Below are 13437 nucleotides of genomic sequence, written 5' to 3' on the forward strand. Positions count from 1 at the left end.
CCAGGAGTCCGGAAACTGCCCTTCAGTAAAGATTCTGTTATACAGAAGGAGTAGACAATCCATAGATGTTGGTAGAAGATTTTTAATCATTTCATAATGGATTCCATCTGGTCCAACGGCACTTGCTTTGGAAAGAGTGAGCGCTCTTTTCAGTTCCTCTATAGTGAATGCCCCGTTGTAGGGATAGAGGCCCTTGGTCTTAAAATTAAGTGCTTGCCTTTCCAGTTTGTGTTTAAGGACCAGGAACTCTGGGGAATACGAAGATGTTGCAGAGATCTTAAAAAATGTTTCCCCAAGAGCATTGGCTATTGCAGTTGGATCTGCAATAGCGCATCCATTATAATCTAGGATTGAAGAAGGGTGGGATGTATATTTCCCCTTCATTTTCCGGATTTTATCCCAGACTACCTTAGAGTTGGTAGACTGGTTAATAGATGATGTAAAACGGATCCACGATTCCTTTTGACTCTGACGACGGATGTAGCGTGCTTTGGCTCGTGCACGTTTGAAGGCTATAAGGTTGTTCGTGGTGGGATATCGGCGAAATATCCCCCACGCTTTGTTTTGAGCCTTTTTTGCTGCTGTGCATTGTGAATTCCACCAAGGTTTGGGAAATGGTGGAAACCGGGCTGATGTTTTTGGGACAGCTTTAGCAGCTGCTTGGACGATGATTTCTGTGATGTACTTAACTGCATCATTGATCGGCTCTTGACTGACTGTGCTAAGATCGAAATTTGCCTGTTGTTGGAAGGCAGTCCAGTCAGCCTGATCAATCTTCCACCGTGGTAACCTAAAAGGAAGACATGGTCTCCCACTGTGTAACAAGGTTATCACAGGGAAGTGATCGCTTCCGTATGGATTCTCCTCCACTTCCCAGGTGAGTGAAGGGAGTAGAGAAGGGGAGCAGATAGAAAGATCAATGGCAGAAAAAGTACGGGTAGGCATATGGAAGAAGGTGTTTTTTCCAGTATTTAGAAGGGAAAGATCATTGTCATTGAGCATACGCTCAATGACTCGTCCCCTTCCGTTGACGTTAGCACTACCCCACAGGGTGTTATGTCCATTAAAATCCCCGAGAAGTAAGAAAGGGGGAGGCAGCTGCGTGAGAAGATCATCACGGTCTGCCTGGGAGATGTCAGTCCCAGGTGGCAAATAGATAGAGCACACAGTTAATAAAAATCCCACCGTAAGGCGAATTGCAACAGCCTCTATTCTAGTTGTAATTAGTAAGGGCTGCACTGGGGTCTGGTTACCCACAAGGATGTTTGTTTGTTTGTTTTGGGGCTTTACGGCGCAAGGACAGCTTGTTTGTTTGTTTGTTTGTTTGTTTCGGGATTTATTGGGCGCATCGGCAACTATGACCATAGTGCGCCATACATATGATAATTATGCATGCTATTTCTTTTCACTTACAGAAAATGGAAAAAGAAATCAGAAAATAATTTTTTTCCCTAACTAAAGGAGGTGATATACTTTAATCATCTTCAGAAAGTTATATATGCATGAGACATTTGTTTCATTGTTTAAAAGTGAGGTAAGTGTAAGATCTTTTGTCGTGGCTGAAGTGCAAAGAATCTGGCGTTCTGTTGTATATTTTGTGCATTCGACCAGAATGTGTTTCACTGAGAGCAGTGTATTACAGTGATGACATTGAGGGGGTATTTCTCCTCTTAAAAGATAACCATGAGTGATATTTGTGTGCCCTATTCGCAGTCGAGCCAATATTACCTCTTGATGTCGGATTGAATTAAAGCTGGAAGGCCATCGCTCAAGGTTTGGCTTGATACTTCGAAGTTTATCATTAGGTTGATTTTCCCATGATAACTGCCATTGGCACATGCATTTTTCTTGGATTATTGGTCGATAGTCTTGATGAGGCACTTTCCATTTTTTCTCGGGTGGTAGGTGAGCTGATTTGGCAGCATTGTCCGCTAGTTCGTTTCCAGGAATTCCAATAGCAAGGACAGCAAAGGCCATAATGCGCCTAGCTATGGTGATATTAAGATACATAGTTCTATCTGTATAGATGATATTCAGAATTATATCATGTTGTATAGTTTTATCTGTTTGAGGAAGTCAAATATTTTGGTCACATGTGGTGTGTCTGCTAGTAGGTCAGAAATGCTGAGAGAGGTGTTCGCCGTTGGAAATGAGGTAAACATAGCTTGTCGCTCAGTACTGTACTTGGGACAATCAATAAGTAGATGATGGACAGTGAGCTGGGTGTTACAGTTTGTACACGTTGGCGGATCAGTGGCTGCAAGCAAATAAAGATGTGTCAGGTGTGTGTGGCCTATCCTTAATCGGGCTAGTACAACTTCTTCGTGTCGGTTTTCACGTATACTAGATCTCCATGGTTTAAGACCTTTCTTTATGCCAAGTAGCTTATTGTTGACTTGATTCTGCCAGATATGTTGCCATTTTTCAAGGCATCGTTTATTTATAATGTACGTATAGTCAGATGCAGGTGTAGTGAAGGATTGGTCTATAGGATTGGTAGCAGTTTTGGCAGCTAGGTCGGCCTGTTCATTTCCAGGGATTCCAGCGTGACCAGGAATCCAACATAGCAGAACTTGTTGTTTATTCTGGTTTAATTTGGTCAGAGTGTTCCAGATCTGTTTAAGTAAGGGGTTATCATATTTTGTATTGCGTTGTATGGCTTGGATAGCACTAATGGAATCGGTATAAATAACGCTGTGCAGTTTAGTTCTTGAGAGTGTGTAGTTTAAGGCCATGTGGAGTGCACAGAGTTCTGCAGTATAGCTGCTACATTCAATGGGAAGTTTTTTGGACAAAGTGATGTTAGGAAATACTGCTGCTGCACCAACATGGTTGTCTGTTTTAGACCCATCTGTGTAGATTGGTGTGTACTGGCCCTGCTGGGTTCTCAATGCGGCAAACATTTGCAGTATGTTCTGTTGAGACAGGGTGTGTTTTCCCCAGACTGTCAATGAAAAGTTACACGGTGGTATATAACATGTCCAAGGTGGGACTGTATGAGAGGCAGTGGGCTGTATTTTACTAAAGTCAATTTGCCAATCGGCCTGCAATGCGGAAAGACGTATCCCGGTTGGTGGATTGATTGATGGATACGCTTGGTATAGGTTTACCCATTTAGGAGAGAAAAGTCCGTTCCAAGTGGGATGGTCTGGATGTCCTTTGAGTTTTGCTGCATAGTGTAGTAAAAGCATTTGTCTGCGTAGCTGAAGGGAGGTTTCATGTGCTTCAGCATATAGGCTGTGGACAGGTGATGTACGGTATGCCCCCAGTGCAAGACGAAGAGCACTGTGGTGCACAGGATCAAGCCAGCGTAAAGCGCTTTGTCTAGCAGAGCTATAAACAACAGAACCATAGTCTAGACGTGAACGTATTAGCGCATGGTACAATTGTAATAGTGTGTATCGGTCAGCTCCCCATGTTGTGCCTGATAGAACTCTTAAAATATTTAGCTTTTTTAGACAGGTAATCCTAAGTGTTTTTATATGTTCCAGGAAGGTGAGTTTTTGGTCAAGTATCACACCAAGAAAGCGGACACTAGGGACAACTGGTATGATTTGATTTTCTAGTCGAAGTTCTGGGTGTGGATGTAGATTACGCTTCCTGCAAAAGTGTATACCGACAGTCTTTTGGGTTGAGAGGCGAAACCCGTTGTTTTGGGCCCATTTTGCTATTTTGTTGATTGCACATTGCAGCTGTCGCTCTACCATTCGCATATTAGGCGAATGACAGGCGATACTAAAGTCATCGGCATACAGGGTAGTGGATATTGTTTGTGGCAGGTCCTGTGTTATTGAATTCATTTTTATATTAAAGAGGGTAGCACTTAGCACTGATCCTTGTGGCACTCCTTCTTCCTGTATGAACTTTGAAGATAAGTGATTGTGAAATCGAACTTGGAATGAGCGGTGTTGTAGGAAGTTTCTTATAAACTGTGGTAGGTGTCCGCGTAGTCCCAGATCGTATAGGTTTTGCTGTTGTTGTTGTTGTTGTTCGGTTTAACGACACAAGGGCTACTACGGCCAAATTGTGTCTCCTAATCGTTAATTTACAAAAAACGTATTGCTAGAGAGATTAAATTATATACTTCTGTACAAACCAATATGTTTTAGATATAATAAAAGTTCTTCAATATTTGCTTCATTTCCTAAGATGCGAGATAAATCAGGTGATATATTCAATTTAGAGAGAGACTGAAAAGTGTTTGACCGGATGGTTGAATGCAAGGGACAATCAACCAGAAAATGACGGACTGTAAGTTGCGTCTGACAGGATGAGCACTGTGGTGGACTTTCTCCAAATAATAGGAAGAGATGAGTATGGTGAGTGTGTCCAATTCTCAGTCTTGCCAGTACTACTTCCTCTCGTCTGTTTCTTCGGAAGCCAGACAGCCACAGCTTTGGGTCTTCTTTTATTTGGTATAGTTTATTGTTTTTGTCACTTTTCCAGGTCTGTGACCATTTATTGTAGCAGGCTTTGCGTATGACAGACTTAAAATCAGAGAAAGGAACCTGAGGATGTTGTGAGAGAGCGGTTTCCGGATGTTTAGCGGCAAAGTCAGCACTTTCATTTCCCGGAATGCCTGAGTGGCCAGGGATCCAGCAAAATCTGACTGACTGATTGGACACACTGCAAACGAATAGCTGGGAATGAATCTGTTGCAATGTAGGGTGAGAAATGGAGGAATTCTTCCTTATGGCAGAGACAGCACTAAGAGAATCTGTGTAAATTATGGCAGATGAGATGGAAAGCTCAATTATCTTATTAAGCGCTAACTTAATGGCATATAATTCGGCTGTGAAGACGCTGCAGGCAAGCGGTAGTGTGGCTGAAATTGTACATAAAGGGAAAACTGCAGCAGCACCTACCGTACTCTCAGTTTTTGAACCATCCGTATAAATTTTACAGGCATGGTTGTTCATAGCATGAGCTGAATGTAACTGTCTGATATGGCAGGAAGGTATATTTTTCCCCCACTGGAGGAAGTATGTATCTTGAGAGACAGACACATATGTCCAAGGAGCAACAGGTGTAGTTGTGTTTTGGAAAATTTCATTTAAATTGATATTCCAAGTCTGAACAATCTCTTTTATCCTGATAGATGCGGGTCTATTTTCATTTGGTTTGCTCTCATAGAAAGCGTCCCAATGAGTATTATAGAGATACTCCCAACTTGGGTGCGATGGTAGACTCTGGATCTTAGCAGCGTAGCGAAGCAATAGTGTTTTTCTACGCAGATGTAATGGGGGATCATGCGCTTCAATATATAGACTTTGGATAGGAGAAGTCCTGAAAGCTCCCAGCGCAGTCCTCAGAGCACTGTGGTGGATCATATTTAGCCGTTTTAAAGTAGTGCTCCTGGCAGAGTCGTACACTGGACAACCATAATCTAGTCGTGAACGGATTAAACTTCTATAAAGATGCAACAAAGTATACCGATCAGCTCCCCATGACATAGATGAGACCGAACGAAGTATATTTAAATGTTTTAAACAAGAAGTTCTCAAATGAGTGATGTGAGCTTGGAAATTTAGTTTGCGGTCTAGTAATAGTCCAAGAAATTTAACGGTATTAACAATTGGGATTGGAGTATTGTTTATTTGTAGTTCAGGTTCCGGATGGAGAGCTCGCTTCTTGCAAAAGTGAGTGACAGTGCATTTCTTTTCTGACAATCTGTAACCGTTCCGTGAAGTCCAGGCCTCTATTTTGGTTATGGCTAGTTGTAGCTGCCGTTCAATGGTATTCATACTTTGAGATTGACAGGAAATGGTAAGATCATCTGCATACATATAAGTTTGAACAGTTTTTGGGATATCTCGTGTCATTGTGCTAACTCGGATTGAAAACAGTGTTGGACTGAGTATTGATCCCTGCGGAACTCCCTCTTCCTGTATGTGAGATGTAGAGAGGACGTTTTTGTATCGGACTTGAAAAGAGCGCAATTGCAGGAAATTTTGAATTGTTTCCGGCAAATGGCCCCGAAGCCCCAGATGGTAAAGGTCCCTAATAATACCATGACGCCATGTTGTATCAAATGCCTTTTCAAGATCTAAATTGACCATGACTAGATGTTGTTTCATGACAAAGGCATTGCGGATATGAGATTCGGCTTTGATAAGCACGTCCAGTGTTGATCTATTTTTCCGAAAGCCATATTGTTGTTCTGGAAGGAGATTCTCTGATTGCAGGATGTAGGTGAGCCTAGTATGAACCATCCTTTCGAAAGTTTTTCCCATGCAGCTCGTAAGAGATATTGGCCTGTAATTTTCAACACAGGAAGGATCTTTTCCTGGTTTTGGTAAGGCGATAACGAACGAATGGCGCCATGAAGAAGGATAGGCATTTTCGGTGAAGATCCGATTATAAAAAATTAATAGAGTTCTCAAGTCTTCATCAAGTAAATGCTTTAGCATAATGTAATGAACTCCATCTGGACCTGCAGCGCTATTGGAAGATCTGTTTAATGATTCTTGAAGTTCTATTAATGTAAACGGTTGGTTGTACGGCAGTGAGCGGCGCGTGAAGAAGTTGATTTTATATCGTTCCGCACCTGCTTTGATGTTCTGGAAGGTGGACGCATAGGTGGCAGAAGCTGATATTTTTGCAAATGATTCTGCTAATGCATTTGCAACTTCTTCAGGAGTAGAAATGTCTTTCCCTCTCCAATGAAGTATCGGAGAGGGCAGCCGAGTAAATTTGCCATTTAATGCCTGTATTCTTTTCCAGATGACTCGTGTATCCGTGTCTTTAGTAATGGTTGAGGCAAAAGAAATCCAAGAATCCCGTTTCGCTTTCCGCCTAACTTGTCTAGCTTTCGCTTTGAGTTTTTTATAAGCAATTAGGTTACTAGTGGTGGGATACTTACGGAAATTATTCCAAGCACGGTTTTTTTCCTGTTTGGCAATTGAACACTCTGTATTCCACCAGTTATTTCTGTGTTTGTGATAAGGCGTGGATTTTGGAATGGAACCTTTAGCTGCAGTGAGAATCTGATTGATTATATAAGTATTTACTTCATCAATATGTTGCCTTTGAACATAACATCTGTCTAAGAGTATTTTTGCAGAATACCCTCCCCAGTTTGCCTTTTTAAACTGCCAGTTGGATCGTTGAACAGGATTCGGAGTTACTCTTGTTTGTAGTGAGCAAATAATTGGAAAGTGATCACTGTTAAAGGGATCGGTTAAAACTGACCATGTCATGATTGGAAAGATAGATGGTGAACAAATTGACAAGTCTATTGCAGAAACAGATCCTGTTGCTAGGTGTATGTAAGTAGGAGATCCAGAATTTAATAAATTAAGATCATTATTGTTCATGAATTCCTCCATCAATTTGCCTCTTCTATCCATTGTAGTAGACCCCCACAATGGATGATGTCCATTAAAGTCACCAAAGAGACAAATTGGAGTTGGGAGTTGTGAAATCAGGCTGTCAAGTTCTGAATGCGGAAATGGTAGAGATGGTTGTTGTTGTTGTTGTTGTATTTGGGTTTTCTGGCACAAGGGCCTCTTGGGCCATATTGTGCCTGTTCGATATTTGCTTATCACAAATTTCTCATGTTATTGTGATCATAGGCTATTATAGAGATTTATCTGTTTCAAATAAGTAAACAGTTCCTCCAAATTTGCATCATTGCCAAGAATCTGCAATAAGGTTATCGGTTCCTTCAAATGGGACAGGGAGGTAAAGGTTGATTTTCTGGTAGTTGAAAGTTGGGGACATTCAATGAGAATATGATATATTGTCAACTGTGACTGGCAGAACAAACACTGAGGAGGGTTCTCTCCCATAAGCAAATACAGATGAGTTGGATGTGAGTGTCCGATGCGGAGCCTTGCTAGAATTACTTCTTGCCGCCTGCTTTTCCTGATACTAGATGTCCACAATTTTGGCTCTTTTTTTATCTGCAACAGTTTATTATTTATTTGAGCTTTCCATAGGTCAGACCATTGCTTCCTACATGATGTTTCAATGATGGATTTGTAGTCGGTGTAGGGCACTGTTTGTTGCCTGGAAGTGCTTGAGTCAGGGTGTTTAGCAGCGGCGTCCGCTTGTTCATTACCTGGAATGCCTGCATGACCAGGTATCCAGCAGAAGGTAACCTTCTGGTTGGCTTTTTTACAGTAAAATAACTTGGACCGTATCTCTTTAAGAATCGGATGAGAGGGCGGCATGGTAGTTTGAATGGCAGTGATTGCGCTTAAGGAGTCTGTGTATATCATAGATTGCTTTATACAGCTGTTGTGTATTTTATCTAGAGCTAGTTTAATAGCAAATAATTCTGCAGTATAGATAGTACATTCCGTAGGAAGAGACACAGCATCTGAAAAGGTAGAAGAAACTGCTGCAGCACCAACGGCTGCATCTGTTTTGGAGCCATCAGTATAGATAGGTACTTTATCTGAGTTTTCCAACAAATGAGTTTTATGGAGCTGTTGATAGTTTATATTTGCCACAGAGGATTTTCCCCATCTGGAAAAGGAATTGTCGCAGAGAGGTGAGAATTCAGTCCAGGGAGTTTCAGGAGTAGCAAGGTCTTGGAATATGTTGTGAAATTTAAGATCCCAACTGATCGTGAGTTCTTGCAATCGAATCCCTGCGGGGCGGTTTTCATTAGGCTTACTGTGATATAATTCAACATATTGAGGATCAAACAGGTACTGCCAGCTAGGGTGGAATGGCATGCTTTTAATTTTTGCTGCATAATTACACAATAAGGATTTTCTCCTGAGATTCAAAGGGGGTTCATTTGCCTCAATATACAGGCTGTGGACCGGAGATGTTCTGAAGGCTCCCACAGCTGTCCTAAGAGCACTATGCTGTATGGTGTTTAGACGTAATAGTGAACTCTTCCTAGCGGAGTCATAGACAGGTGATCCATAATCTAATCGTGATCTTATTAAAGCTCTATACAGATGAAGGAGAGAGCTTCTGTCAGCACCCCAGGACTTAGCAGAGACTGCTCTCAGGATGTTCAGTTTTTTTAGACATGTAGTTCGAAGGAAAGCAATATGGGAAGCAAAATTAAGTTTGTTATCTAAATATAACCCCAACAGACGGAAATTGTTAGTGACAGGAATCAGGTTGTTTTTTAAAAATATTTCGGGATCCGGGTGAAGTTTGCGTTTTTTACAAAAATGAATTGCGCTAGATTTCTTTTCTGATAGGGAATAGCCATTCCGCAATGCCCATGATTCAATTTTAGCGATGGAAATTTGGAGTTGTCTTTCAATGGTGTTCATGGTTTGGGATTGACAAGAAACAACGAGGTCATCAGCGAACATATATGATTCTACTGTATTAGGTACATCCTGTGTCATGTTTGTAATTCTTATTGAAAATAACGTCGGACTAAGAATGGACCCCTGAGGAACACCCTCCTCTTGTACAAATGATTTAGATAAATTGTTCATGTATCTAACCTGAAATGTTCTGTGGCATAGGAAGTTTTCTATAAAGTGGGGTAAATGACCTCTCAAGCCAAAAGAATGAAGATCTTGAAGTACACCGTATCGCCAGGTGTTATCAAAGGCTTTCTCAATATCAAGATTGATCATGACCAGATGTTGTCCCCTTATGAAGGCATTTCGTATGTTTGCTTCTGCTTTTATCATTACATCTAACGTGGACCGGTTCTTTCGAAACCCGTACTGATTATTATTTTGCAAGTTGTTAGTTTCCAGGAACCACGTTAGCCGCCTGTGAACCATTTTTTCCAAGACTTTGCCTAAGCAGCTGGTCAGTGAAATCGGCCTGTAATTATGTGGAAAGCTGCGATCCTTTCCTGGCTTTGGAAAGGCTAGTATAATTGAGTGACGCCAGGAGTTTGGGTAAATATTTTCTAGAAATATTCGATTGTAATATTTTAACAATGCCCTTTTTGTTCTGTTGTTTAGTTGGCTTATCATGATGTAGTAGATCCCATCTGGACCAGCAGCACTACTGGAAGTTTTATTGAGCGCCCCTAAAAGTTCTGTTAATGTAAATGGCTGGTTGTACGGGTGTGAAACTCTAGTGGAGAAATTGATCTTATGCTGCTCTGATGATTTTTTAATTTTCTGAAAGATTGGGTTGTAGGTGGATACACTTGATATACTGGCAAATGATTCGGCTAAGGCATTTGCAATTTCTGCCGGTGAGGACAACTCCTTTCCTTTCCAGTTTAATATTGAGGCTGGGGACTGGATATATTTGCCATCAATTGTTTGTATTTTCTTCCAGATGAGTCTGATATCTGTGTCCTTGTTTATACTAGAGGAAAAGCTAAGCCATGCTTCTCTTTTTGCCTTCCTTCTTATTTGGCGGAACTTAGCTTTCATTTTTTTAAAACTAATTAGGTTACTGGTTGTGGGGAATTTGCGGAACAAATTCCAAGCCCTATTTTTTTCCTGTTTAGCGTATGTACAATCCGGATTCCACCAGTAATTATTGTGTTTGCGTTTCCCAGGCAAGGACTTTGGTATTGTAGAGTTGGCGGCTTGTAATATTTGATTCGTTATATGTTGTGTGACATAATCTATGGGTTGAAGTTGAATTATTTCATCATCTAACTGAACATTTGAAGCATATTCATTCCAGTGTGCCCTACGAAATTTCCATTTGGTGCGACCCGGCAAAGGGGGGTTTACCCGTGTTTGCAGCTTGCAGAGAATTGGTAGATGATCACTATTTAGTGGATTTTCAAGAACAGACCACTCCGTATTAGTACATATGGAGGGAGAGCAGATTGAAAGGTCTATAGCACTCATGGATCCTGTTGAAAAATGTATATAGGTAGGCTCTCCAGTATTCAAAAGGGTAAGTTGGCACACATCGAGAAGATTTTCTATTTGTTTACCTCTTTTGTCGATTGTTGGAGATCCCCACAGCGAGTGATGAGCATTGAAGTCTCCGAGTAAATAGAAAGGAGGTGGTAGCTGGTCTATTAGATTTTCTAGATTTTCTGAGGAGATTGAGGAATTTGGGGGAAGATATATAGATGCTATTGTAATAGTCATGCCAATTTCTGCGCGCATTGCCACTACCTCAAAAGGAGTCTGAAGAGCAACAGGTTTAGATGGAATATTATTTCTAACAAGAACTGCCACGCCTCCACGAGCTGGCGAGTCGATACTCCTATCTCTTCTGAACATGGTATAATTTTTAATGGTAGGACACACTTGTGGATTTAAATAGGTTTCTTGTAATGATATACATGCTGGTTCATAGCGGTTTACGAGATCATGCAAGTCATCTTTTACATTACGAAAGCCTCTACAATTCCACTGAAGAATTCTTTCCATTATGCGTTCTTGTTAGTTGTTTTTGCTTCTGACAGTTTTTTGGTTGTAGCTTGTTTATACCTCTCTATTTTTCCTTTGTCTTTCTTAGGAAAGAAAGGACGTGTTGTGTCTATCTCATCAGTTGCATGGAGTTCTAAAATTCCATCATCTGAATTTTTCTCCTGATCAATATCCATTTCCGTTGAAATCCGTGGATGCACTATTGGGGTTTCTGTAGCTTTTGGTTTCATTGTTGACGCATCGGCTGGAATGGAGATTGGAGTATTGCTGGCTTGTTCAGTTGTTTGTTGTGAAGGACACTCTTTGGGAGAAGTGAGTATGGATCGTGCCCAATTCGCGATAGATGTATTAGGAGGAACTGTAACGTCCGTTTGGATACTTACTGATTGCACCTGTTTGGCAGCTGTGGCATACGTACGCTTTGGCTCCATTTTGATTATTTCTCTTCTCGCCTCTGAATAAGTGACTTTGTTTTCCACTTTATATTTCTGTATTTTTTTCCCTTGCTTCCATAGTTCGCATATTTTGGAGAAAGCTGGGTGATTCCCTTTACAATTTGGGCAATTAGGAGTGGTAGCATTGCAATCGGATTGGTTGTGGTCTTTCGATCCACAGTTAGGACATATTGCCTCACCTCTACATGCAGTCTGAGAGTGTCCATATTTTTGGCACTTATAGCACCTGATTGGGTTTGGGATGTAGGGTCGGACACGGCAATGGAGATAGCCTGCTTTGACAGATGTTGGTAAGATGGGAGAGCTAAAAGTGAGGATTATGCTCCTTGTTGGAATGAGAGTACCATCTTTACGAGTCATGATTCTCCTGGCTTGGATGACTTTTTGTTCTCGTAGCTCTTTGACTATTTCCTCCTCTGATACGGTTAATAAGTCCCATTCTGCAATTACTCCCTTGGAGGAATTTAAGGTGGCATGGGGAGTGACTTTTATGGGATGTCCGCCGAAAGTTGTCAGATTTAATAGCTTTGCAGAATGCTGGGATTTCATGGTCTCTACCAGAAGATCCCCAGACTGGAGTCGCCTTACTGATTTTGGTGAACCTGCGACAGCCTCTAAGCATTTTTGCACAAGGAATGGGGACAATTTACTCAAAGGCTGGTCTGATGTAGAGTGCAGTATGAGAAATGCTGGTATCTCCTCTTGAGGATTTGTTTTCAACCTCTTGGGTTGGGAGAAGTCATCATCGGTGTGTTTTGTCGCTAGTTTTGAGCTCGGAGGCTCTAAAGGTGGGAACGTATTGTTATCCATCTTTGCTCCTTTCAGCCCCGGGAGAGTGGATTTCTTCTCCCAGGTTACCGGCCCCGCCACGGGGAGGCAGGAGCAGTGCCGCTAGAGTGACCAAGCGGTATAAAAGTTAGTATATTAGTTTAAATGAAAAAAAGAAAGGTGATTTGCCTTTCTGAAACTTACTTACAGATCGTAAGTCTAAGTTTACTAGTATTTAATGAAAACGTAAGAAAACTTTTTTAACTGAACAAAACTGCAGCTTCGAGAAAAACGCTCTAGAAATCACTGAGAATCGCTTGATCACTATAACGCTTGGCACCCGGGGCCTGGTAGAGATGGTGAAATATAGATGGAAACAAGGGTAACTGAAATACCAACTGCAATACGAGCTGCGACAACTTCTAAAGTGGTTCTCAATTGGATCGGCCTGGATGGAATGTCGGAGTTAACAAGAATAGCTACTCCGCCACGAGCAGGAGAGTTTGCACTCCTATCTCGTCTGTACATCACATAATTTGAAAATTTTGGTGAAATTTGGGGTGACAAGAAAGTTTCCTGTAGGCATACACCTATGTTATTGAATTGAGCTAGTAAATCCCTTAAGTCATCAGAATGACTACTTAGTCCTCTGCAGTTCCATTGTATGATGTTATACATTATTTAGATTTAGCTGAGGATGATTCGTCTGACTGTTTTTTGTTCGTGGGACATTTCTTCCGGTCTTTTTTTGGGAATGTGGGGCGTCCAATATCCATGGTGTCATCTGCATGGAGTTCTAGAATGGGCTCCTCGTTACTTAGCAGCTCATCTACATCCATATTATTGGTAGGCGATTCCATTTTTTTTGAGACTGAGTGAGATTTTAATTGTTCTTTTTCAACTGAGACTAATGGGGTATGAGTAGGAATACT

General features: G+C 41.3%; 1 protein-coding gene across 1 annotated transcript; it reads right to left on the reverse strand.

Moving 5' to 3' along the window:
• Window positions 1-2006: 2006 nt before the first annotated feature.
• LOC150074869 (uncharacterized) lies at window positions 2007-2903 on the reverse strand. The gene is made up of 2 exons (XM_090389448.1): window positions 2316-2903; window positions 2007-2264 (listed from the first exon to the last, which is right to left on the reverse strand). Exons 1-2 carry the CDS (start codon window positions 2901-2903, stop codon window positions 2040-2042), a joined length of 813 nt encoding a protein of 270 aa, XP_090245574.1. The 3' UTR covers window positions 2007-2039.
• Between the last annotated feature and the right edge of the window lie 10534 nt (window positions 2904-13437).

The sequence above is a fragment of the Mastigoproctus giganteus genome, unplaced genomic scaffold (genome assembly GCF_048544385.1).
Source record: "Mastigoproctus giganteus isolate SK-2022 unplaced genomic scaffold, ASM4854438v1 scaffold_27, whole genome shotgun sequence".
Taxonomy (NCBI): Eukaryota; Metazoa; Arthropoda; class Arachnida; order Uropygi; family Thelyphonidae; genus Mastigoproctus; species Mastigoproctus giganteus.